Here is a 27457-nt window from a genome sequence, read left to right on the forward strand (position 1 = left end):
CCACAACCCCAAGGAGGTAGCCCAGGGCTGCTGGTACCCAGGCGAGAGGACGGCTCCCATCAACCTGCTAGAGCTGAGGACCATTCAACTAGCCCTGCTGGCCCTCCCCCGACTCGGGTCAGTACGTACTAGTGTACACCGACAATATCGCGGCAAGGGCCTACATAAACTGTCAAGGGGGCACCAAGTCAGCAGCCCTGCAGAGGGAGGCAGGCAGGCTGATGCTGTGGGTGGAAAAGAACCTCACCTCCATCAGAGCCGAGCACATCGCTGGGCTGCAAAACACAGCAGCAGACTGGCTGAGTCGCCAGGACCTTGACCATTCACAATGGAGGCTTCACCCGCAGGTCTTCACATGGATCAACTGCCAGTTCGGTCCAGTGACCATAGACTTGTTTGCCAGCAGCCACAACCACCACCTGCTGAGGTGAGATGCTGCCCAGAAGCAGAGGGGATGGATGCACTCTACCAATGGTGGCCCTGAGAGGTAACATATGGCTTTCCCCCCACAAAGCTCCTTCAGAGGGTCCTCAAGAAGGTCAGGCTAGAGCAGGTCGAGGTCCTCCTCATAGCCCCAAACTGGCCCCACCGGCCCTGGTATCCGGACCTGCAGGAGCTGGCCATCTCCCCACCCATTCCCCTCCCCCAGCGCCCGGACCTTCTGTCACAGGACCCAATCCTTCACCAACAGATGTCCAAACTTCATCTAGCTGCCTGGAGATTGAGCAGAAAAGACTAGCCAAGTCAGGCTACTCCCCTGCTGTCCTGGCTACTCTCCTTTCCGACCAGAGAGGATCCACCAACTGGGTCTACAGCAGAACCTGGAGGGTCCTAACCGAATGGTGCCAAGTCCGAAATCTTGACCCAGAGAGGATCAGGGTCAAGGACTTCCTGAGCTTCCTCCAGGCAGGCCTCGACAAGGGCCTCAGCACGGCCACCCTTAAGAGACAGGTCTCAGGAGTCACCTCCATTCTGGGGTCCCCCAAGGGAAGGGCCCTGGCGTCACACCTGCACGTCAGAAAATTCTTCAAGGGTGTGAGTCTCCTCAACCCGCCCCCCGTGACCAGGGCTCCCACGTGGGACCTGACACTGGTGCTGAGGGCATTGACGAGGCCTCCTTTTGAACCTATGACGGCATGCTTGCTAAAACTATTATTGCAGAAGACCGCCTTCCTGGTGGGCGTGACTTCCGCCAGAAGGGTGTCAGAGCTGGCAGCCTTCTCCGTAGCCAAGGAACTCTGCCAGATCCAGGAGGACAGGATTGTCCACTGCACTGACCCTACCTTCCTACCCAAGGTGAACTCCCTGTTTCACCGCTTGCAGGAGGTGGTTTTGCCCACCTTCTGCCCCAACCCTTCTCATCCCAGACAGCGGGAATGGCATGCCCTCAACGTGTGTCGGGCGGTGAGCTTTTATCTCTCCAGGACCTCAGCCCACCGGTGTTCAGAGGCCTTGTTTGTCTCATTCTGATCTAGTCACCAAGGCAGGAAGGTGTCTCCCTCCACCATTTCCAGATGGGTTAGGAAGGCCATAACTGAGGCCTACAGTGGCAAGGACATAGTGGCCCACTCCCTCAGGGGGGCCGCCACCTCAGCCACATTCAGGGCTCACCCCTCCTTGGAGGCAGTATGCAGGGCAGCTACCTGGAGCTCGCCTAACACATTTATCAAACACTACAAGATCGACGCCTTTGCCTCTGGGGATGCAGCCTTCGCAAGGCGTGTCCTCCAGAGCGTGGCTCTATAAGCTTACGGCAGCTCTCACCCTTGACGAGCACTGCTTGGGCACATCCCACTTGTAAGGACTAAGATGGACATGGAGATCCCACTGGAGAGCGGGGAGATTTGTACTTACCGCGAATCCCCCTTCTCAGTAGTCTCCATGTCTGCGTTAGTCCGCCCGCCCTCGCAGCCGTAAAAAAGAAAAAAAAAAGGAAGAGAAACACACATGCTTAACACCAGAATGGTAAAGTCAGGGGGACGCAGTACAGTGCAGAGTAGTAGTAGACATGGGATAGGGCCCCGGGCCACCTGGGCCCGTTCTGCACTCATCTCCTGAGCCAACATGCAACACAATAATAATAATAATAATAATAATAATAATAATAATTAACAGGTATTTATATACCGCCTTTCTTGGTCTATTCAAGACTTTATTCAAGGCAGTTTACATAGGCAGGCTTATTAAATCCCTTATTAAATAGGGATTTTTACAATTGAAAGAAGGTTCTTTCTTTCAAGAACCACTACATTCAGGTGTTTCATTCCGATCTGGTCGTGCATTCTGGCCTCCATCCTCCCACGCTCAGAGCAGATGGAATAGCTTGGCTTCAGCTTGTCAGCTGCTTCCAGGTCGCACGGTGCCAGTGGCCTCGAACTGGCGACCTTGTGGATGTTACCTTCAGGCAGACGGAGGCTCTACCCTCTAGACCAGACCTGCCCAATACATGACACCAGACAATACATGACAATACATGACACCAGATGACCGCCACTACAGTGCATCCAGATGGGTATGAGACATCTGGTGTCAGGGGCGTGGCTCTTCAAGCTTGGACAGTCTGGGGAGTCCTGGCAGCCCCTCCCCTCAGGATGACCAAAAGACTCTGGCCTGCCTACCTGAGAGGGAGAAGCTACCCACTTGTAAGGACTAATCCTGACATGGAGACCACTGAGAAGGGGGAGTCATGGTAAATACAAATCTCCCCGTTTTCTCTCCTAGCTTCAGTTCTTATATGAACTTTATTGGTGATTTCAATGCAAAACTCTTGCACTGCAATCCTATGCATGTCTGTTTGTTCATCTAACACCCATTTACATGTATGACACATAAATTGTAGAGTGGATGCTGCCTACTCCAGTACTACTCGCTGTACTCTTCATCCTGGCAGGTATTATGGGGATTGAACCTGTTTCCTGTTCTCTGTATGCCTCTGGTGCTACTATAGGGTGACAGAACTACAGGCAATTGAGGTTTGGAACATTATCATCTAGAATCTTCATGGGGTGGGGAAACAGGTGACACTATAGAGCCAATCCTGGGCTGTTGTATGCTTTAAAGATCTCAGATCTGCTGCTGTTCCTCAGTCTGGACAACTTGTTGTTGAGGGTAGGCAGCCAAATTATCCCTTTCAGTCACTGTCACCAGACCATCTGATTGTCTGTGTTCCATCTGCCTGCTGTAGTTGCTCGGCTGCCATTGTACCTGAGAGATCTCATAGGATTGGTTTGTAAGCAGATGATGGCCAGAAATAAGCAATTCTTTTTTCCATCTAGATCATATTTTCAAAATACACAAGAGCTAAACTATCATTCTGGGAGAGTCTTGTTATCATGAGTAGTAGTGGAGCCGGGTGGTGGTGGTGGTGGTGGAGCTGTAAGTGCTTCACGGCTCCAAAACTCGCTGTGTATGCTACCCCTCGCCCTCAGAGGGGAGCCATTCATTTGCTCTCTTCCCCCGGACGCTCCAAGACGAGGGGGAGGAGCAGCTTACACAGTGGGTTTCGGAGCCGTGCGGTATTTACAGGTCTGCCCCCTTCCGGCTCCGCTACTGATCATGAGGGCTGCTCTTTCAGCCGTGCTGCTTCTACCAAGGCATCATTTCTTACCTCTGGTGTCTTGTGAAGTGATGCCTCAGCAGAAGCAGCACTGCTGAAAGGGCGGCCCTCGTTGGGAGAGCCAAATTATCACATATGCCAGATAAAGAGCTTCTGTGGGCTGAATATATCCCCCCTGGGTCTTATGTTTGACACCCCTGCTTTGCAGCATTCACAATGCTTCACATAGATTATCCTCTTGTAATTCATGCAACAGCCTAGTAAGGTAGGTCATTGTTATCTCCGTGTTGCAGGTGGGAGGTTGAGGCAGAGAAGCTTGTCTGAGTTCATCTTGTGACATCCCATTCCTTTGTTTGTTGCTCGGAAGCGTTTGCTGCTGACCCTGCTCAGAGTACTCTGTTGGCAGCCATTTTGGGAGCACTGCCGCAGGAGGTGGCATAGCTCCTTATCCGTATCCAGACCCTGCCACAACCTCTGGTGCAGGTAAGGCAGTGGCAGGGGTGGAGAGGTAGATGAACAGGGGATGGGGAGGCTGTGGGAGGGGATGGTCCAGCAGCAATGGCATGTGCTGCATCCTGTCCCCTGTGTCAGCAGCCTCCCTGCCCTCTTTCTCTCCTTGGATCTGTGCCACCTAAAGAGCTAGTGCAGGTCTGAGGAGATCTATTGCAGAGCTGTAGGCTTATGGAGGTGTAAGGGAATCTAAATCTCCTTTTCCTCCTAAGCCTCTAGATCTGCCCTCCTCCCACTTGATACAGCATGTTCCTTTTCAGTGTGGCTGCACCAACCAGTGAGGGAGGATAGGATAGGGCTATGAGTTTATGGCAGAGACAACGTTCAACCTAGGGACTTCCTGATTCATAGCTCAGTCTCATAGTTCCTATACTATATGAGTTCTTATGTTAAATACCTGCATAATGAGAGCCCACATAGCTCCACAATTCAGCATCTACCGAAAGACATACTCATGACTCCCTTGATGCAGAAAAATGTACATTAAGCTGTTGGACCCGTTTTATAAATGCCAGCCTGCCCACCTGCAGGTTCATCTTTTTTCCCCCTTTATATTACGTTTCGCTTTTCCACAGTCAGTTCTGCCCTTGATCATTTTCACTGTGGGCTTTTTTTTCTTTGGGAGGTAAATGTCTGTGCCAGTCAATGAGAATATGCTACTTAACTAATGCTCTTGAAGCGTTACATGCAGGAGACAGTTGAACAAGTAATAATGGCAACGCATCAGACCAGAAGAGAGAGCAAGACTGACGAGTAGGAATAGAGTGTGATAAGAAGAAGAGGCAGGGAGCTGTTACGTGGAGCAAGGAAAGGGAACTGAAAATGAAAAGATGCCTCTCAAAGCCACTTTGGGTTCCTTAAATTTTTTGAGATGATGGTTTGGGCAGCCATTACTTCAATTGGGGGAGTTCAGAGGACTAGCATTTCCTTCCCAGCACAGGTTTCATCAGGCTGAAGGAAGTATTTCTCCTTTGCTTGTAGCAAAAAGTGAATAGGACCAATCCTATTCAACTTTTCAGTGCAGCTGCAGCTGCAATGCAGTCCCAATGTAAAGGAGCAAACATCCCCTTACCTTGAGGAGGCCTCTTTTGACTGTCCCTCCCCACTGCAAGGTACAGTGCACTCTCCATTGGCGTGACTGCATTAATGCCAGAAAGTTGGATAGGATTGGGCCCTAAATCTCAGGAGTCACCCAATGAAGCTGATTGGCAGTAGTTTCACGATTCAAAAACATAAAGATTTTGTCTCGCATTGCACAGTTAACATGTGGAATTCACATCCCAGGATAGTATAATGGCTTATAGCTTTTGGGTGATGTTCAGATGTATGTAGGATAGCCTCCATCTTTGTTTCCTATTTTGTTGGGAGAATTGGAGATGTGGGGTGCATGTGTTTAAGTTTTTCCTTACCTATACATTTTCTGCTCTAAATTATTTACACCCCAAGCTCCTTTTCCTCCTGCAGTGTGTAAAACACATTTGCCTTTATCCCTGCTGCACCTCAGCTTCACATTCTTACTTTCTGAAGCTGCTTTTCTTTAAACAGAGAGAGAGAGAGAGAGAGAGATTTATTTTTCATCTTTTTATACCACTGTTCCCCCAAGGAGAGTGGTGTATATAGTTCTGCCTCTCCTTTTGTCCTCACAACAACCCTGTGAAGTTGGTTAGGCTGAGAGGTAGTGACTGGCCCAAGGTCACCCAAGGAGCTTTATGACTGAGTGGGAATTTGAACTTGAATCTTCCAGGCCTAGGTCCAACTCCAGGACGACTATACCTTCCTGGCTCTCTTTGGCATGCCTTGCACTGTATGCTTCCATTTGTATGTGTAGGATGTAGCAAACCATGTATTGCCATGGGACCTCCTGGTTGCAGCTCACCTGAAACTTGACTGGAGCTTCTGTGGAGGTACGCAGCAGTGGCTACTCATCACGTCCTAGCAGTGATAGCAGGGAGCTGGTATTGGCCCATAAAAAACCTATAAAATTGGCATGGAACAGGGTGGAGGTAAAGGGAAGAGCTGAGGGGGGCAGTGGGGATAATGAGAGGAGTGTGGAGGAGAATCAGAGCATGAGGAGGTAGAGAGTGAGAAGGCAGGCTGTAGTGGAAAAGGACAAGGAGGGACTAGGTGAAGCGAACTGGGAAAGCATCCAAAAGGATAGTGGAACAGACCAGGAGAAGAATGATTGTCAGAGAAAAAAAGAGATGAGAGGGGAGGAAAGATGACAACTGACCTACCCTGAGAAAACGGGGGGGGGCGGGGCGGGCCAGTTGGCGAGAATGTGAGGCAGTTCCTGGCAGTGACTTCATGGGTCACCTTCCTTTTGAAGACTGTGCCCTGGAAAGACCCACCAGAGGTAAAGGAAGACCCAGGAGCTAGAATGAACCACTTGACCAATTGAAATCTAAGATTTGCTTGTCAAGGATCCAGATTCCCGTGGACATGTAGGGCTGTTTCCTAAAACCTCTCTGCTAGCTGAGAACCCCAACTTTTTTGTATAAGTGGGGGGAGAAAGCATAGAAGCTGAAGTAATGTTCTGTTTGTGCTTTTGTTTTCCCTAGTTGGGGTTGTGCATTAAAGGCAACAGGAGACCATAACAGGTGTCTGCTGCCTTTGTTTTGAGGGATAACTTCAGTCAGCCAGAGGACGTGGACCTGCCCTGCCTCCTTAGGATGAGGGACACCCCCACAGGGAGTCAGGTCAGGGCACTGGGTGGAGAGAGTGAAATGCATGTACAGATGCTCTCTGAGCAATTTGGTGGCTGGTTGGATAGAATTGTCTGAAGTGGCCCCACATGACCTGATGGATATAAGGTGTTTCTTTTTTTACTTCCTGTTGTTTCATATTGTTCTCTTGGTGCTCATTGAGTCCTCTTAAGAGTGTCTCTTCTTCTTTTCTTGACTCTGCTGCCAGCTTTCTTTGCTTTTCTTCAAGTGCCTCCAGAGATTCCTGGTTCAAGTGTGCATATTGCCACTTTTATTGGGAATTGAGAAAAAACTCTTCAGCATGCTCCAGGACAACTGCAGCAAATTGACAGTTCAAGGGAAATTGTACAGGGAACAAGTACAGGAAATAGTTGGTTCAACCTGGGCACCCCTGCAAATAGACTCCAAAATGAAGTAATAGACTGGCAGTTTATAAAAAAAAAAAGTTAAATGATGTTTTCTTTTCGATACAGAAAAATCGATACAGAAAAATAGAGATGGCAAACTGCATATCAGCTTGTTCCAAGGCTTAGTGTGAGTAGCAGACCAGAAAGAGTGGCACCATTCAAACATCTGATGAGCCCCATGCCCCATTTTACATAGTCAAGTACATTCAGCTATTACTGTACTGTGGGCAGGGGAAGAGAAAATGGAAGGTGTGACTTTGGGCAGCAGCCAGTAGGCTGAGCAGAAGCCATCTATCGTGTGAGAACTTGGAATGTCGGCCACAGTTCCATAGCCGACACAGTTCCATAGTCAGGAAAAAGCAGTCCTCCAGGCATCAGTCTCCTAAGATGGAGTTCTGGCTGGCTGGGAGGCTCAGTGGAGTCGGGATAGTTAGAGTCTCTGGTGGATAGGTAGAGCTTTTCTTTCATTATTAAGCATGAGCTTAGGTATATTGCAGGCTCGGTGAGGGAGACTGTTAAGACATTTGCATTACTGAGCCTTAAACATGGTGTTGTTTGACTTGAAGTCTGATTATCCAGTTCATGTTTGAGAGACACACCTAAGAAATTCATATAAAATGCCATTGTAAATGATGTTCTGTTTGTGCATGCAGAAGAGAAAGAAATGGCTGACTGTGTGGAGAAAAAAGTGTGTGTGTGTAAAATTAAATGCTTTGAACAATAAAACTAAACTGAATTAAGTACTGGATACATTTACTAATGCAAGTATAATTGGAATAACAGGAGGGTTTTAGGAATTGTGATTTGCTGGTATTCTAAATCTGTTCTACCATTTTCTCTAAAATTGATATTTTCTCTACATTAGTGCTGAGATTGCTTTTTACAAGTACATTGAGGTATGTGAATGAAACCTCAAGCTGGCAATCAGATAAAGAAAAGTAGATCAAGAAGATCCCAGACAACATACTCAATTCTTGAAACCTCTGTATTATTTTAACAGTGACATGAAGGTGATAATATTGTTGAGAGCTGGGGGGCACTTTATCCAGTAGAAGAGCACTACTGGGCATGTATACTTGGTCAGAGATGATTCAAGACATTTTGTGCCTGAAACAGAAAGTCTGTGTCTAATCTGTTTGGATTAAATAGATTAGACCGACTAGGATAGTTTGGGTCAGTGGTTCCCAAATTGTGGTTTCCAAACCAACCAGGGAAGCTGCAGAATCCTTGTGGAAAACCCACCACCCTATGCAACATATAGGATCGTAGCCCTAATGGGGAGTCGCCCAGTAGGTCAAAGGAACTACCAGTTGAAAAAGTTTGGGAACCACTGATCTAATCTAATTTTCGAAAGCCAGTTCTCAACTTTTTGACCCCATTTAGGATTGGGTTATGTAGATGAGAGCAAACTTGATCTTAATGACTGGAGTAATTAGGGATAAAGATCAACTTTATCCCCCACCATAGTGATGCACCTATTTACACTCTCCAGTATTAGTAAATGACTGCCATGTAGACAAAATATGGTGGGAGCAAAACCTCTCCTAGCTTTGTCAGCACGTGATCCAGTTCCCCACCACCAGGAGTGCTATTCAGAGGAGTAGCCATGTTATGGAGCCCTGAGGTAAGGGAACAAATGTTTCCATACCTTGAGGAGGCCTCTGTGACTGCCTCCCCACCACAGGATGCAGTGCACACCCCATTGGCACAGCTACACCGGCACTGGAAAATTGGATAGGATAGGGCCCTTAGTCTGTTGCAGTAAAAACAGCAAAGTGTCTTATAGCACCTTAAAGTCTAATCAGTTTGTTCCAATGCAAGCTTTTGTGGACTAGAGCACACTGCCTCCAAATGGGAAACCCATTGGGGCGCAATAAAAAAATACCTTTCTTTCACACACAACCTGGCCATCATGATGATTGACTTTTGGCTAGCACTGATTAATAGCCTTACAGGACAGTTGGGCCCTCTTCTCTGCTTTGGGAGAGGTTCATGTGGTGTTGGGGGAAAGAACTGGAACCCCTTATCCCACTTGTCATATGTGGCTTTAACTAGTAAGCTATATAAGTGACAAATTGCTGCCCTTCTGTTATCTCAAAATCTGCCTGAGACTGGTCCTGATAGAGAAGCACTACCCTTTAAATTGCTCTGTACATCTACCCATCCCCCCATTTCACCTTGCTTTATGCTAGTCTCCCCCTCAGTACATTTTAACTGAGGGTGAATAAATGCACATGAATATTGTCAAGCAGTTTTGGATGAAAACATCAAAATAAAATCCTGACCATCTTGGAAGAAGTACTGAATTGGAGTGGATTACTTGATGAAACTATTATATTGCCGTGGCACTTTGCAACAGTAAAAACTTTACTTCAGTCACCTTTTACCAAACACCATGAAAGTAAACTGAAGGCTGGAATGTGGATGTGCACCATATACCCAAAGCACTCTGAATACATGCTTATTTTGACATAGGGGAGACCCTGGGGCTATGCAGATATTCAGAGTACAAAGTCAGCAGACAGTGGGGCAGCAGGATCATTGATCATGCTTCTGAGTTTCATTATGCATTTGCTGTAATATCTGCAGGATGCATATGTATGTGGATGCTGACGTACATGTTCCCAGAAGACTTGTGCATGGGCAGGTGTGCATATGTATCATATTGACATTATGACAAATGTGTGGAGGCCTATTCTTTTCCCCTGGGGGCTGGGGAAAAGAATAGGCCCTTAGTTTGGCTGTACTTGTCCTAAGAGGCGACTAAACAGCCACCAGGTAGATGGGACTCGTTAGCTTGGGAAGGCAGCTCATCTCTGATCCCAAACCTCCACTGCCTTGTGGCTACATCCAGTTATGGAAAAGGCTTCAGGAGTCAACCTCGAGGCAAAATCCGGAGCCGGAGTCCCTGAGGCAGTTCATGGCTGAACACAGTCACGTTCTGGCAACTCCTGCGACGCCGCTGGAACCAACCGTACTGGCTTCTGCCTTTCCATTGGACCATTTCAGTGACGTGGAGAGGGGGGATTTGCTGCATGGATAACAGTCTATCCTCCATATCTACTTTACCCAGGCTTCGCGTACTGGAGAGGACACTGTTCTGGAACCACTATTCAGAGCGCGATACCATAGTCTTCCAAGACTGAAGGATGCCAACTAAGAAGGAGGCCAGAAGCAGGATGGGCAGACCCAGTTTTGTGGCCCCTCCACGAACTGACTTGACTCAGTTTGTCAGATGTATTCATGAGGCACCTGAGGGAAGCTGCTTTTTAAGACTGAAAAGTCACGCTGCAGCCACTTGCAAATAAATGTGAGCTGTGCAAGGACTTCAGCATCTCCATCCTACTTTACTGGTTCCCCAAAGGCAACAAGAGAGCACAGGAAGGAGGTTGCTTCAGTGTACTCTCTTAAGAGCTTGCAGCCATAATCCTCTTTAAGACCAGTAGCTGGAGCTCTCTCTTTCTGTCACCTCTTTTATATCCCACAGTAAATGCAACAAATTAACTAGTTAGGACATTGGATGCAATATGCTACACAGGGACATGGTGTGATATAATTCTGCATAGAATCTGAAATTCTAATCACTTATGGCTTTGACCTACAACATGAAGCATGTTTTGACCCCATTAGAATCAAAGGAACTTAGGAGCTTCAGTACCACTGATTTCAATGAGACTTAAGCATGCTTAACTTCTACCAGATTGTGCCTCCAGCTTTTATCCCACCAGACCACTGCTAAGGTGGCTAATTCATTTTTATAAAGAAGATTATTAGAATTAATAAGAAAATATGAATGCTATTTTTTCTGATTAAGAGGACGAAAATGATATAGTATTATGTTCCAAGATTTACTTTAGCAAAGAGGATATTACTGGCTTTTAGCCAGAATACTTTCCTTTAGATAAAAGTCTTCTTGGCTTCAATGGGAGTTACGTGCATGTATTTAAGAATATAAATTGGGGAATGTAGAGTCTGACATTTATGCCTTGTTTTTTCAGGAAAACATCAAACCAGAATTGAGCCAAATTATTCCCTCTCTGCAGTAGTGAAGGGAATTAAATTGCCTTCTGCAGTCTAAGTTGGCAAATGAAGCATTTAGATGTAAGTGAAAATGGAAAGGCACCATTTTTAAAAGTATGTCAGAAACAACATATTTGGATGCAGACGAAGAGGTGATCATAAAGGGAATTCTGATAAAGACACATTTTTTGTGCTCTGAACCAGGGGTCTCCAGACTTTTTGGCCAAAGGTCCTGCAGCTACCTCTCTCCTGGAGATGCCACACGACGCTCCTGGCAGCTAGCCACGCCTCCCCAGGGAGCCGGGACGCACAGATTGAATATCTCAGCCTTAAGCCCTTACGGTCCAGGAGCCCTATGAAGGTTGGCCATCCTGATACAACATTAATTTTAGCATTTGTTACAACTTTTATAAATTTGAGGTTGAGAAAAATCACTCACGTTAACTGGCTTTGCACTGCATGAGCGTTGTAGGTGTTTTGTTACTTCATGGTCCTACTGAATATTATCTAATCACAAGATAATGTATCCTTCTATATAGAAAATGATACAGATATGAGTTGGGACTCTCTTAATTGTAGTTAAGAGATGAGTTGGCTACTGAATCGTATATTTCCTTGCTGCAGCTGCTCTCCTCTCTAAGACTTCAATCTTATACAGGCATGCCCCCATATTCGCAGGGATTCAGTTCTGGAACCCCCTGCAGATACCTGAATCTGCGGATACGAGGGGATGCCTACCCCTACCCTCCGGAGGCAAGGAGAGCTCTGCTCTCCTTGCCTCCAGAGGATCCTCTGAGCCCAGCAGAAGCCATGGACATCTGTCTGTGTCCTCTCCTGGACTCAGACTGAATCTTAGAGGTGAGAAAACATCGACTTTTTATGCCTTATAAGGCATTAGGAGGCCTGGGGAAGCCCAGATACAGGATCCATAGATATGGGGGTCCCCTTGTACACATTTTCCTGGGAGTTAGCCCCATGGAACACAATGGGACTTTTCTGAGTAGACATGCTTACGATTGCACTGTTAATTTCCCTGCACCACATTAACCTATGAAAGAGTACATTGGCATCAACATATCTGTGGTTGAGATGGTTTGGCATATTAGCCAAGATTCAGGATTTGAACACAACGAAGAGCAGGGAATTTGTCCGTGAGATGATGTACAATTCCACATTCTCTTATGATCCCACTCATTCTCTTAATAGTGAATAAAAGAGCTCTGATGTGACATCTGCAGGTGCTTGAGATGACTTGACAGCATGTAGCAGTAGATTTTTAATAGTTTGCAAAGTTAGTTGGTCTAGGATCACTTTTGTATACCCAGCCTTGCTCACCAGGTCAAATGTGGTGGGTGCACACCATTTCTGGGCCATACTTCCCTGTATTCCATAAAAGAGATGAAAATATGAACCGTACTAGGGTATTTATGTCCTGGTCAAATGCATCCTGGTCACTGGCATCCCTGGCCATTTGTGTCTGTCCGTCCGTCCGTCCGTCCTAGTTATTTACATCCCACTATAACTGAGCAACAAACAAATTATAACTGGGCAACAAATTCCATGTTATATATTCTACACCTCTTATCCCAGCCCTAACTGTAACCCTACATTTGCATTTTAAAAATAAAAAGTATATCGAATATAAATACACATATATTGGGACACAAATGTTCAGGATGCAAAAAAAAAAAACCAGACGGAAACATTCAATGCCAGGATACATTCCACTGGGATACAGTTGTCCAGGACACAGTGATCCTATCTCCCGTATGGACCAGTCCTTTGAGTTATGTTTTTAAGGAACTTAATATTCATTTTTAAATTATGAATAAAAATATTACACATATGGTAGATTCCTTTCAATTCTTCTGTGATTAGATTCAGATTCCAGTGAAAAACAGGAAAAGTTGACTGGCAACCCAATCCTATATCCCGCCAGCCCTGACCATGCAGTGCTATTGATGGAATGCATGCTGCAGGCTGTAGTGTTGTTCAGGGTACCAGACTCCTCCTGACCTGTGCTGGATTCAGCGGATGCCACTTCGGCTCAGCTGCACCATTAGCAGACTAGGATTGGGCTTTTTCCAAGGAAAAATGTCCCAAATATTGTAAATTCTCTTTGTAAGGAAATACTCAAACCCTCTGATCATTTTGGTTTCCTTCTTGTGGTTGCTGTTTTCCATCTGTTCTGTATCCTTTTTGAGATATGTAATCAGAGCTCAGGAATAAGTTATAGTAGTAGATCTCAAACTTTGATGGAGCTTTACTTTCTCAGTAAGTCTTTGCAGGGGAGGGGCAAGGGGAGGGAAGCGATCCCCAAGATCGTGTCCCTAAGGGGGGATGCTTTCACTTACTTGCACTCAAGTAAGGGCTTCTGGAGGCTGCTGGAGGTGCGGGGAACCCAGCGCAGTCTGTTGCAGGGCTCCCCAAGGCTTGGAATCTTAAAATGGAGTGATTGTAAAGCACCTCCTGCAAGCAGGAAGTGCTTTGCAAACACTCTGTTTCAAGATTCCAAGCCTCGGGGAGCCCTGTGGAGGGCTGAGCTGGGTTCCCTGCACCTCCTGCAGCCTCCTGCAGCCCTCACTGAGTCGTAAGTGAAAGCACCCCCATTAGGGGATGGGTGAAAGTGTTATACAAACTGGGGGATGGGAGAAGTGTTACATGAACTGGTGGGTCACAACCAACCGGTTTGAGAACCACTGATATAGTATTCCAAATGTGGCCACACCATAGATTTGTATAGGACCATTATAATATCTATCTGGTTCCCAACTCCTTTCTTAATTACCCTTATTATGGAATTTACCTTGTTCACAGCTTCTACACACTAGGTTGATGTTTTCGTTGAGCTATCTGGAGGCCATCTTTCTTTCATATTAAAACCAGTTATCTGAGTCATAATCCCTAAAACCCAAACCGAATAGCTTTGCAACACTGAGTAGCTCTGGTCCATGTAGAAAAGATCCACATGAGTTGAGAGCATATCACTTCCAATTTGAATTGAACAATGAACCACATCCTTTTCAGTTCTGCAAAGTTATGTCTTAATAATCTTGATAGTAGAGGGCTGACCTGTCTCCATTGCAATTTATTATTGGTATTGCATATTTATTTTAACTACATCATATTTTCTAACTAATTAAAAGTTAGTGTATTGTTTTGTTAGTATGATATACAATTTTGTATTGATTTCTAAACAATAGCAATATTTTTTGTTTATGTTGTTGCCGGGATTTTTTTTTTTGCCTCATATTTTATTTACTGTTCTTTGCGACTGGCCTACTTTTCCACTCATTGGAAAATTTCCCAGAACAGGCTTTGCAAATCTTTGCTGAAGAACTATCAGACTTCCTCACTGCAAAATGAAATTGACGAACTGGCTGTTTGCCAGGGTTTTTGGAATAAGATGCTAAACTAATCCTCTGACAGCTTGTTAATCAGAGGTTCTTCCCTGGTTATCAGTTTTTAGTGCAGAAAATGTGAACGATACATATTTGTGAATGCAGAGCCCAGGCGGTTTTTCTTGTGGCTTGCATACCTATTGTGGCAGTTTGCGCCTTTTACCAGCACCCTATGTCGTATCTGGGGAAAATACTGTTCCTTATCCCTGTCAGTGTTGGATGGCAGGGGAGTCTGAGAGCAGCTCATCTGTTCATAGGAACCAGGGCATGGTTGGCAGCTTTACAAGACCAGAGAACAAACCTTGTTGGCCCTTTTTGTCATCTGATCTCTGTGGTACATTTTCGATATCAACATCCTTTGCCAATCCCCCCCCCCCCATTAGCTCCCTCATACATCAGTGGCATGCAGAATGCAGTGGACCCTGGGGCTAGAATTGCGAGGTTGGCTACCTGTCACCTTTAACATGCATACACACTCTCGCTTGCAAAAAACATCCCCAAACAGAGAAGTATAAATATATTCATTCATTCATTCTCTCTCTCACACTCACACACAAACCTTCAACTATAAAGAGCAACTTGTAATGTCTCTAAACATTTCCAAAAGTTTAATCAAAGTGTAAAGGAGTTTTAAGGCTGCCCCTTAGCCAGGTTAGACAGTTCCTTAATCACTGTGTCCTGTGTTACCACTTCTTGCAGGTGGGATCTCCCTGCAGGGATCCCAGTTGTAGTCTTCCCCCCCCCCCCCAAGACTGGAGCTGGGAAGGGGAGATAATGTCTTCAGTGGGCCTCAAGAGGACAACATGGGAAAGGGGCTTGCTCTGCATACCGTCCTTATCCACTAGTCCAGGATGGCTCCTTCAGTGCGTTGGGCTGGGACACAACCTCATCTGCCAGAGGTAGCTTCTGAGCCAGGCCCTTGGGAAGCTGCTCCTCTGGGCCCTTCATCATGGGCCAAAGGCTGGTTTGCATAGTCTTCCAAGGTCCCCTTCCCTTCTTGGGAGTGCTCTCCTGGCCCCACCCTTAGTAGCACATAAGCATTGGTCTGCTTGTTCCTTCCATCACTGCCTCCCTGATGCTCTGCCACTGGATCATGCACCTGGCTTGGACTGTGGGCCAGCCCTCCCTTGCTCACTGGTTCTGTCTTTCTCGGCCATACCAGCATCTGGAAGTTGGGTCACTGTGGGCCATGTGGGCTTGGGTGTGCCTGAGAGGGATGAGTGCAATGTCAAGTGGAAACATGTTGCTACAAACTGGCTTGCTGTCCTCTCTCGTGGCAAGGCTGAAGCCCTGCCCAAACAGCTGGTGAGTCTGGACAAGAGTCTTTGTATTTTTTTAAAAAACAAATTGATAAAGAGGTGAATGAGCAATGCATCAGTGAGCACACACATAGTATCAATTGTTGACAAAGGGAATATTGGCTGGCCAGAGAGTGTCTGTGTTGTGAATCGGGTCCCTGCATCTCGCATCTTCCTGATTAGGGCTTTCTTTTTTTCTCTCAGAGGTTTCCTGGTGTGAATTGGCAGGCAGTGCTTAGTACACTGCATGTGGCACTTTAGTTCACAGATGTGTACCATAGCAGGAATGTCATGAATACTGTCAACAGGAGTGGTTTAGCTAAAGTCTTTTCTGGCTTCATATCTGCTCTTTCTGGCAGCTGGCCTGGAGAACAAAATTTTGACTAGGTGGTCACCCTAGACTTGAAAAACCCAGGGTCTACTGCATATCCGATGACCCAAGAGGTGGTCAGTCCCTCTCACAATCCCTCTCACATCACATAGTATGCATTAATGAGAGAATTATGTGGCTAGCAGCATACCCTGTTCTTGTAAGTGCATAACTACATTACAGATTTAACCATATTTCAAACTTGTTTAACTGTTATAGTGTCTGACAAACTATAATTCCATAAAGCAGCTAACAAATGTTCAGCATTCACACAAAACTACAATGCCCAGTGTTCTTTTAAGCTAGCTAGAACAATTAAAATGGTGTCAATATGCGCAGATTTGACTTCCACAAATTCAGATATATAGGTCAGGTACCCTTGTATTAGGTACTCTTCCATTCTTGTATTAGGTGTAGATGGGGCCACTTCTCTGTGTGAGAACAAATTAGACATGAACTCAGTGTACTCGGGAATTGTAATTGTGTGTGTGAGACTTCTCAGGTGCTGCACTTTATTAATCTCAAAGGAAGATTTTGTCTGCTTTACATACATTTCAAAGGGGCCCTGAAATAGTCTGAAACATTAGTTTTTTAAATTTTGTCCTTCCCTGTAACTAGAGGCTTTTCTTGTGGAAAGGTAATGTGCAATTGCCTAATTTCTCTATTTCGCCTACCCGTCACATCATTGTGTCTTCCCTTCAGCTGCCTTCTTGCATGAAATTCTTCCATCAAGGATTCTTTCATAGTTCTCTTCTTCTTCTTTGTGACTTATTGATGACTGTTGCAAGCATGTATTTCATTTAGAGACAGCAGATATTAAGCACTAATCCCTCTCCATTCAAACTAAAATTTAAAATAATTCCTTTGTGGCTTAGGACCAGGTTATCAGAAGAACTGTCTTGTTCCACACAATCTTTCCCACACTCGCTTAGATAATCAGAGAGAGCCCTCTTACAGGTGCCGCCTCCCAGAGGTGAGGGATGTGATGGCTAAAGGAAGGGCTTTCTCGCTGGTGGCACCTAGGTAGTGGAATGCCCTCTGTAAACTGCATCAACCTTGATTCTATTCAAGTGGAGTCTCAAGATACACTTATTTCAATAGGCTTTTAGTTAGGTCTCTGTGTTTTATTAACAGGATTTTATGACTACCCTCTTGATTGTTATAAGTTATGATTAATTGCTGTCTGTATTCTATTTCACTTTTAGTCATTTGATGAGTTATTAATTATGGTGTCTTAGTATTTTATATTATTAAATATTAGTATTGGCAACCTTCAGTCTCGAAAGACTATGGTATCGCGCTCTGAAAGGTGGTTCTGGCACAGCGTCTAGTGTGGCTGAAAAGGCCAATCCGGGAGTGACAATCCCTTCCACACCGGAAGCAAGTGCAGTCTGTCCCTGGTCTGTCTCCCTGGCTGTGGGTCTTCCTTCTTTGCCTCAGACTGTTGGCCAAGTGTCTCTTCAAACTGGGAAAGGCCATGCTGCACAGCCTGCCTCCAAGCGGGCCGCTCAGAGGCCAGGGTTTCCCACTTGTTGAGGTCCATCCCTAAGGCCTTCAGATCCCTCTTGCAGATGTCCTTGTGTCGCAGCTGTGGTCTACCTGTAGGGCGCTTTCCTTGCACGAGTTCTCCATAGAGGAGATCTGTGTATTTTTATATGTATTTTAATTTTTAAACTTCTGTAAACTTCTTTATCTGTTAGGGTTAAGAAAAGCAGGATATAAATACTGCAAATAACGATTAAATAATCCAGCTTTCAAATATGTAACACACTTATTGATATGGTTCCCATTGCTAAAACACCATAATATGAGCTTGGTCCTGTTCAACAAAATAGATCCATATGCATAAGCAACCCTCAATGTGGAAAAATGGTCTTCTGTTCGGTTGCTGATGTGGATGCACACCTTGATGTCCAGTCCTACCTGTATTGGTTGGATGTGTCTTTTGATGCACATGGGGGTTGCGCATCTTCTTTAGATAAGCAAAAAGGACATGGCCAGGGCTATTGATACTATTTCTCCCAAGCATCCTCAGCCTAGCTGCAGAGTAAAACTGGCTCCCTGGTTCTCTGGGGAGTGAAATTTACAATAAAATATTTAGGCAGGCTTGTGGAGTAATGGTGGAGGAACACTTGTGATGAATCTGATTGAGCACAGATTAGAGCCCATTTTATCACTCTGTGATAATGAGAGCAGTGAACAAAGTATTTCTCTGCCACCTTTACATCTGCTGAAAGTCCTCCAGTGCGGCTGCTTTGCTTTGTCTGGGGCATTTTATGTCTTACCCTTCAAGGTGGGGTGGAGGACACCTACCTGTCTGCTACGATGAATTTGCTAGACACTTTACAGATAAAATTGCTTCCATCCATCACAACCTGAACTCCATGTTGACAACTTCCATAAATGTACACTTTACACCTGTTTATCCAATTGTTATGGATTCTTGTACAGCCAAGGATATGGACAGGATTCTTAGACTCATGGACCCTTCATTTGTTTGCTAAACCTTCTATTTCTTCTCCCATCTAAGGGCCCAATCCCATCCAAATTTCCAGCACCGGGACAGCTGCAGTGCAGCCCCGAGGTAAGGGAACAAATGTTACCATACCTTGAGGAGGTCTTCAAGACTGCCTCCCCAACACAGGAAACAGTGCGTACCCTATAGGCACAGCAACACCAGCACTGGAAAATTGGATAGGATTGGGTCCTAAGGCAGTTCTTATTAGCCAAATGAGCAGAGAGGGTTAGAAATAGATCTCTGAGTGACTGATCAGTTTCAAATTGGCAATTGTTCCACCTCCTCTTGAAAAAACACTCCCTCCATTCTACTAAGTTGAAAAATTACTGGCCAGTTTCAAACCTCTTGTTTTTGGGCAAGGTGCTTCTGCATGTAGTGGCAACCCAGATACAAGGATTATGGTTATTGGGACTCGTCAGCAGCATTCCCTCTAAGACACATGGTCAAGAGGCTGCCCATCTCTCAGCTGAGCTCTGCAAAGCATGGAGCTCTGCAACCTGGAAATTCGGTGATGTCATCACCACACACCTGGAGGCGGTGTCATGACCCTGCTTGGCTGCAGAAGGGGTTCGCACACCATGAACCCCTTATAGGGCACAGTGCTCTTCAGTCTGGCTTCTGACCAGGATTTGGGATGAGAATGATCTTTGTCATCGTTGTGGATTGCCTATGCTGGGGACTGAACAGGGGGAGTGTGTTGAAATTAAATTCAGATGGAGGTGAATAACTCCCTACAGGTGTTAAAGTGTCTCTTAGAAGCCTTTCTTTTTCTCTCTGCTTTTTCCAAGTTTGGGTGATCCTCTTTTTGCTGTATCCCATTTTCTGTGGTTTTGCTGTTTTTCTATTATTACTGAGTTTTTGCTGTTTTTATATTTTAAAACCTTGTTTTTAATTTTGATACAAGCTGCTTTGAATACCTCTGCCAGATAGGGAAATGCAGGATCTAAGTGGTTTAAATAAATGAGTAGTTATCCATGATGGCTACCATTGGCCCTGCTAATATAGCTATAATTAGTAGGGCCTCATCCACTGCGACAAAAATTATTAAGAATAGTCAATCCTGCTGGTTTTAACATTTTTAATAATTATTGTCCAGGAAATGTGAAATTTCTTTAAAATTTCTGTAGAAATTTTAGCTGTAGATTCGTTTGCTTCTTGAACAACAGTCTCACTACTATCCATGCAAAGTGAAAAACTGCCTCTGAAGCTGTGGGATTTTTCAACAGTCCATGATATTTTAAGGGTGTGTGTGTGTGTGTGTGTGAGAGAGAGAGAGAGAGAGAGAGAGAGAGAGAGAGAGAGCTGTTCAAAGAATTTTAAAAAAATCCACTGGGCTAGCATAAGTGCTGTGCATGAGCCTAAGCACTGATTTGGCACTCAGTCATTATTTATTTATATGGCATCTTCAGCGTACGTGATGTTTTACATAGTAACACAAAGGCAGGGTAACTCAGGCTGGAACGGCATGTTATGGAGAAAAACATGGGGTTCCAAGCAGCAGACCAAAGGGATCTGTGCTCAGCTGACTCCCCACCTGCCACTTTTCACTTACAACCCCCCCTCCCAAACTGGGTTTTGAGATATGTGTTCCTCTCTGGGGGTTAGAGAAATGGCTATAGGAGTGGGAAAGTAGCAGGGAAGGGAAGGGCTACACATCCTTCTCACTTTTGTTTCTCTTCATGTCCAGCTTCAGCCTTTGTCAGCATAATGTATTATTCTAGTTTTTTTTATTTTTTTTTTGCAGATTTGTTATGTGAACCCTGCTCCACAATCCGTTGTTAACAAATCCATTGAAGTTCTTCTTATTGCCTTCAAAAAAAAAAAAAAAAAAAAGCTTTCTAGTCTTACCAGTCTTTCCAGCCTTAGAATACGCTAGCAGTTTGGAAAAAAAAAAAAAAAAACTTTCTACAATCATTGGTAGTGATTGCCATACTATAAGCTCATATTTATGACAAAACATAATAATAAAGGGAATAACCGTTTTCAAGTGGGAATGACCTACTTATTTTTCTTGCCTCTTCTTTGTTTGTTCATCTGTCAGTTCTTATCTAATAGGGATTCATTTCACAGACTTTACATACAGGAAGCTAGATTAGGTGATCAGAAGGATGTCTCAGACATTGAAAATTATGTACTGCATGAAACCAGTAAAATGAGGGGTTTCAATTGTAGCAGCTGATATGTAACTTTGATGTGTTGGGGGTCTGCTGAGGCTTCCACGGGGCTCAAAACAGGGATGTATTTCTTCTGGGTTTTTTTTCCCCTATAGCAGCTGCTGCTGTTGGAGGCTTGTAGTGAATCCTCTCACCTGTTTACTGCTTATATTCACTTCCAGGTTATTTAGAATACCTTAGTATGGGAATTATCAAACTTGATTCTAATGAGCCTCCTTGAATCAAGATTTAAAAGCAATGGACTGAGAATGTATCTATAGTACATTGCAAGCTTATACTGGTTTCATATCACTTTGACTACAGTGGTCAGGACCAACCGGTTCTCACACAACACCTGAGCTAGCCACAAAATGTCACCTCCCCCCCCCCCCCCCATAAAGTAAAAAATAATGTGTGTGCCATGTCTTTGTCTCTCTGAGTGGCTGGGACTCAGGGAGCCAAGCTGAGCCTGTCCCTTTCCCTTATGTCCTGCTTCAGCTGCCCTGGGCACAGCCTTCTCACTCCACCTGGGTTCTGTTTGAAGTGACCTGGGATAGTGGAGTCTACTGGGAGCCTAGCAGGCTCTATAGTTCCAGGCCACTGAAACAGGAACTAGGTGGAATGAAGAGGCTGTGCACAAGGTCCACTAGTAGGAGAAGGAACAATTGAGAAAGAACAATGGTTGTTCAAGCAGCAATTGTTGAATCAACTGATTTGTTGAACGAGTAAGTATAAGCCCTGAGAGCCAAACTACGTGAGACATGGAATATCTGTGATTGGATCTTCTGCCCCTATCAGCTTTCGACTGTGGTGATGGAGGAGGTTAATGTTTCTCTTGTGCAATTTTCCTGATAATCCTTCCTCCAATTGTCATTTGCTCTGTTAGTGGAAATGTGTATGTTTTTTCTGAGTTAGGTTAATGACATCTTTGGGGAATTCAGTCATGGATTTCTAAGTTTTTGGTGTGGTCCACCCTTCTCCAACCCTGGTGTGGTCCTGAAATAAAATAAAGATTACTCAGCTGATTTGCATTTCTCTTTGTTGCAGGCATGATGGAGTAGGGAGACTGGAAGTAGAAAAGGATGCAAAACAACATCCATTTTGCTCTAGAGGAGGGCAGCCCTTTGCTTTCTGTTTCTATTCTAGTTTAACTGCGATAGGCTTGTTTCTGGTTTAATGAGAGTTTGGTAACTGATTTGGTACACCTGAAACAATTTATGAAATTTCTACTGAAATAATACAAGTTTACTATCATTTACATGATGATGTGGTTTTTCACACTTGATATGGTGATTAACATAATTGTGATGTATAGATAAATACCAAGTAGAAAAGCCTGCAACTTGTGCAGAAAGCTAGAGAGTGGCCATGCGGGAACAGAAGTGAAATACACTGGGCCCTTCCTTGGTATCTGCAGGGGATCCATTTCAGGACCACCCACAGATGCAGATTTTTCGCTAATAATCAAATCTGTGGTCGACCTTCACAGGACCTTCTGGGCACGGCTGGAAGTGCCCCTCCAATAGTTTCTGGGAGATGGTCTGAGACACAGGGAGGCAAAAACCAGAAGTGCCTCCTGGATGCAAACCTGAAGACACTTCTGGTCATGTCCGGGAGGTCCTTCAGCCATGGGGTTGGCACCCGCATTGAGTTAAATCTGCTGGTGCCGAACCTGCAGATAAGGAGGGCCCACTGTAATATGCTGATTCTAGATTATTCCTTAATGAGAGAGATACAATGATGAAAAAAAAATAACTATGGTTAAGGAGGAGACATGTTTTCCTTGGCAATCTTCTTGACTTCATAGTTGAGAGAACAGTGATTGTAATGGCTTTTAGGATCTCATTTTACTTTTGCCGTATACCCTAGCAATTTGATATGTTTTATGTTATTCAAGTGATGTTACTCAAGTGCTTCTCATCAAGCCACACTCAATCGGATCTGATTGCAGTGATAACCAAGAGAGGGGGCTGAGTGCCAGGAAGTCTTGAATTCATATCTCACTTTAGACATGAACTCAGAACTAAACTACACAGCCCAGAGTTTGTTAAACCTGAACTTGCCCTGTTCATCTACAGGGTGGTGGGAAGGGGTTTACTTTTTAAACCAAGAAGAATGAGTAGAGAAGGGAAGAGACATTTGTCATCATCCCCTCCCACTTTACCTTTGCAGTCTTGGCTGCTTTCAGCTCCAGTATAGGTAAGGCTAATTAAAAAGTAGGGGAGTGTTGCAAGGCAAGGTGGAGAGGAGCAGGCTTTTCTCCATTTCTTTTTGATATAAAAAATAAACCTTCTGTTTATAGCCCCTTTACCTTTTTTCAATGCTTTGTGCAAGAATAAGCCATCCCTCTACAACCCCTATGTTAGCTTCTTGCCTGCTCCCATATTTTGTATAATAATAATAATTATAATAATACAGGTATTTATATACCGCCTTTCATGGTTGTCAGATTTCTCCTCAGACTTTATTTCAAGGCGGTTTACACAGGCAGGCTATACTAAATCCCTATAGGGATTTTTACAATTGAAGAAGGTTCTGCCTTTCAAGAATTACAACATTTCAGATGGATTCTTTTATGATCTGGTATCACATTCTGCCCTTCAGTTTCCTCCCACGGAAGCTGACAATCCTTCATATCTCACTTGAAGGGCAGCCAAAGAGCAGATGGAAAAACTAGGCTCGGCTTGTCAGCTGCTTCAAGGTCTCGCCGTTCACGGTGCCGGTGGCCTCGAACTGGTGACCTTTAGCTATTATTTTCAGGCAAATGGAGGCTCTACCCTCTAGACCAGACCTCCTGCCCTGGATAAGCCTACGATCCTTTACTTCAGATGTCTCCTTGGCCTCACTCTCTGCTCTCATATCCCATCACATCTTTGCCTATGACCTTTGCTTACCCAGCTCCACCGCTCTCAGCTGTCCTAAGTTGACTCTAGATGCCAGATATCTCCATCTTTTCTCCGTTACCTGCCCTGTTACCTGGAATTGTTCCCAAATGATTCTGGGATGCCACTCTTATTTCCTGTAAATTACTCATACAACCCCCACCCTTCCTATGACGCTTTTGGTACAAACCCCTAATCACCATACTACGCCGTAGCTCAGCTAAGTAGGTGTACACGATAAATAACATTTTATTCCCCAGGATCAGGTGAAATGTTAAGAGTTGCAGCCACAGCAGTGGCTTTAACTATCATGCATACAAGATTCTTGCACAACTATGTTCAAATCACTGGAAGATTTGTTTCTAGCATCAGTGAGACACGTCTGGCAATCATTCTCGCCAACCTCATTCTCTCAGTGGAGTGGATTTCTGCATGTGCCTTAAATGAATTGAGATCATGACCTGCAACATTCCTTTATAGCTGCATATTTAAGGGGGTTATCAGCAGTGGTGAGCAAGTGGGTTTTTTTGTTTGGGTTTTGTTTTTTTTAAGGAAGCTGATCCACCATTGTTGAACATCTCATTGAGGAACTTCGGTAAGCTTATGAGGATCCCTAGGGTTTTCTGGCACACAGTCTGAGGAGCTAAGGGAAGCTTATGGGCAACTGATAGGTAACAGTTATATTGTAATGGTTTCTATACATGTACATAACACTACCAATCTTAACAGGAACTGCCTGTCCATTTGAGATATGTTTCTGGTTCCCATTAACTGCAGCATTTGGCATCTTGTCAATTTTTAATGTATTTATCCTCCAGGCACTCCTTTGAAATGGGAATGCCTGTTGTTATGCTCATATAGGCATGGAACTGAACAGTGCCTGCAGCACGCTTTTCTAGTATTCTTTAGACCAGGGGTGTCAAAGTTGTTTCATTCAGGGGGCTGAATAACATTCATGATGCCTGCTGAGGGCTGGAATTGACGTCATTAAACAGGAATTGACATCATTAAGCAGATGATGACTAGAAATAAGCACTTTTTCTCACTTAGGAACTCATTAGCTGTAAATGATAGAAGAGAAAATACACATATCTTGACCATATTTTCAAGATATGGCCCAATTATCAGTTGGGTTTCCCTTTCAGAAGTGACACTTTGGCATAGCTCAGCAGCTGAGAGTAGCCGATGGTGGGGCTGGGAGAGCCTGAGGGCTGGAGAAAGAGCTTTCAGGGGCTGTGTCTGGCCTGCACGCGTTATGTGACACTCCTGCTTTAGTCTCTTGTTCCTGCCCTGCTGCAGCAATAAATGTGTTTGCTATCTAGATCACCACACAACACACCTTCCCACTCTATTTCCATGCTTCTTCAGTCTAGTCAATAAATCCTGTCATAAGAACATAAGAACAGCCCCACTGGATCAGGCCATAGGCCCATCTAGTCCAGCTTCCTGTATCTCACAGTGGCCCACCAAATGCCCCAGGGAGCACACCAGATAACAAGAGACCTCATCCTGGTGCCCTCCCTTGCATCTGGCATTCTGACATAGCCCATTTCTAAAATCAGGAGGTTGCGCATATACATCATGGCTTGTACCCCGTAATGGATTTTTCCTCCAGAAACTTGTCCAATCCCCTTTTAAAGGCATCCAGGCCAGATGCCGTCACCACATCCTGTGGCAAGGAGTTCCACAGACCAACCACACGCTGAGTAAAGAAATATTTTCTTTTGTCTGTTCTAACTCTCCCAACACTCAATTTTAGTGGATGTCCCCTGGTTCTGTCAGCTGTTTCTGTCCTGTAAGAGGCAATTCCAGAAAACCTTCGCATGAGACAGGCCATGTGAAAGCACCAGGGAAAGCAGTTTCATTTTTCCAGCAGATGTTTGTGTGAATGGTTGAGCTTGTATGATCTTCTCAGAGACCTGAACAGGCCTAAGTCCAGATGGACCCATAACCAGAGATGATCCTTAGACGAATTGTGATTGATATTGTTCACCAGGTTTTTCTGCTCTGAGGCATTCCAGTGAGTTGTAAGAAATAAATACTGTACAGTGGATAAATTATTAGGAGGAGCCTAGTGTGTGCTGATCTTTGTACATATTCAATAGTTTCTTCTTGGGAAATGGCAATGAGGGCCAAAGCACACATTCAATGAAAATGCACTTAATAAAACTCCATTCAATTATTTCAAAAATGAGAAGTCATTTCAGGAGTCTGTGGTTTGGGGTCAGGAGTTGAGACAGAGATACTTAACCCTTCTACTACTAGTTCCAAATCACCTCCTCATCTACTTCCCCCCAAGCAGGGCTTTAAAGAGGTAATTTTGCCCCTGGGACCCCATAGGGGAATTAGCAGCTTGTAGGGGACTGACTAGTTTTGAACAGAAAATGGTCAGCAGGAACAGAATTAAGTCCCTCCCGCTGCCTGGCTACCCACTGCGCTTGTCATCAAATTCTAGCCTCCTCAGGCTGCTTTCTATTAAAGAAAAAAGGATGTCAGGGCTTCATTACATGCATTTCCGTATTACATGTAGGTTGTTCCTGAGTCAGCACAGAAGAAAGGCTTTTCTTTTCTTCTTCCCAAGTGTGTTAAATTACATATTACATAATCTTTTTTTGATCTCTTTTTCAGAATTAAATGTAAAGGAATCAGATGCAAGAGTATGTGATGAATCATCGTGTAAATATGGGGGTGTTTGTAAGGAAGAAGGAGATAGTTTGAAATGTGCATGCCAATTTCAGGTAAGGATTTTTCACATTGGTTATCTGATATACTCAGAAATATTGAGGTGCTGTGAAAAAAGTCTGAGAGTTTAACTCATAGAAGCATTTATATAATCTGGTGTAGCCAGACGATAGGTATAAAGTGAAGACAGGAATAACTCTTCCCGAATGGTGGCATTGGCTTATTCTTCATCTGGCTTAGTAATTTGTCTTGCACGTGAACATGGTTTGCAAATTGAATCCTGGATAAAATCTTAGCCTTCTCCATCCTCTTGCATTTCACAGGCCTATCCATCTTTGTATTTTTTCTACAAAAACATGTGTGTACAGGTGAGGGTCACTTTGCGACACTCTGACCAGCGACAGGCTGCATATGCGACACCGTTGCTGGTTCCTGCACACACACCCAAGCCTCTGCAGTCAAGGGAAGCTTTGCTCCCCTTGCCTCCAGAGGTGTGTTGCCTCTGCATGGCTCAGAATGCCTGAATCCCAGAAGCCTTGTCTCTCACACAATTTGGGCATTCTGACCCTTGCAGACAATCTGAAAAGCTTCTGGAGGTGAGGGGAGCAGAGCTCCCCTTGGCTTGAGTGGGGTGTCCAGGGACCAGTGGTGGTGTTGCATATGTGGCCCATCATTGATCGAACTGTCACAAAGTAATGTGCGCCTGTACCTACACGTTTTTGTAGAAAAAATACAGAAAGATGGATAGCCCCGTGAAATGCAAGAGGATGGAGAAAGTTAAGACTTTATCCAGGATTCAGTTTGTAAATTATGTTCATGTGTAAGGTTCAGAAAAGCCTCTGGAGGTGAGGAAAGTGCAGGTTCCCCTCATCTTTGGAGGTTTCATATAGCGTCAAGCTTTGCTTGACGATGGGGGTGCCGGTTCACATCAATGTTGCTAAGCAACACATGACTGTGT

The 27457-nt window shown here is 44.7% G+C and overlaps 1 protein-coding gene across 1 annotated transcript in view; it reads left to right on the forward strand.

The window, feature by feature from the left end:
• TMEFF1 (transmembrane protein with EGF like and two follistatin like domains 1) overlaps positions 1-27457 on the forward strand; it is a 96904-nt gene that overhangs the window by 22052 nt on the left and 47395 nt on the right. Inside the window, exon 2 of the mRNA XM_066625126.1 lies at positions 26446-26555. Coding sequence (XP_066481223.1) covers positions 26446-26555 — 110 coding nt within the window. The remainder of the gene's footprint in view (positions 1-26445; positions 26556-27457) is intronic.

This window comes from Tiliqua scincoides, chromosome 4, assembly GCF_035046505.1.
Source record: "Tiliqua scincoides isolate rTilSci1 chromosome 4, rTilSci1.hap2, whole genome shotgun sequence".
Lineage (NCBI taxonomy): Eukaryota > Metazoa > Chordata > Lepidosauria > Squamata > Scincidae > Tiliqua > Tiliqua scincoides.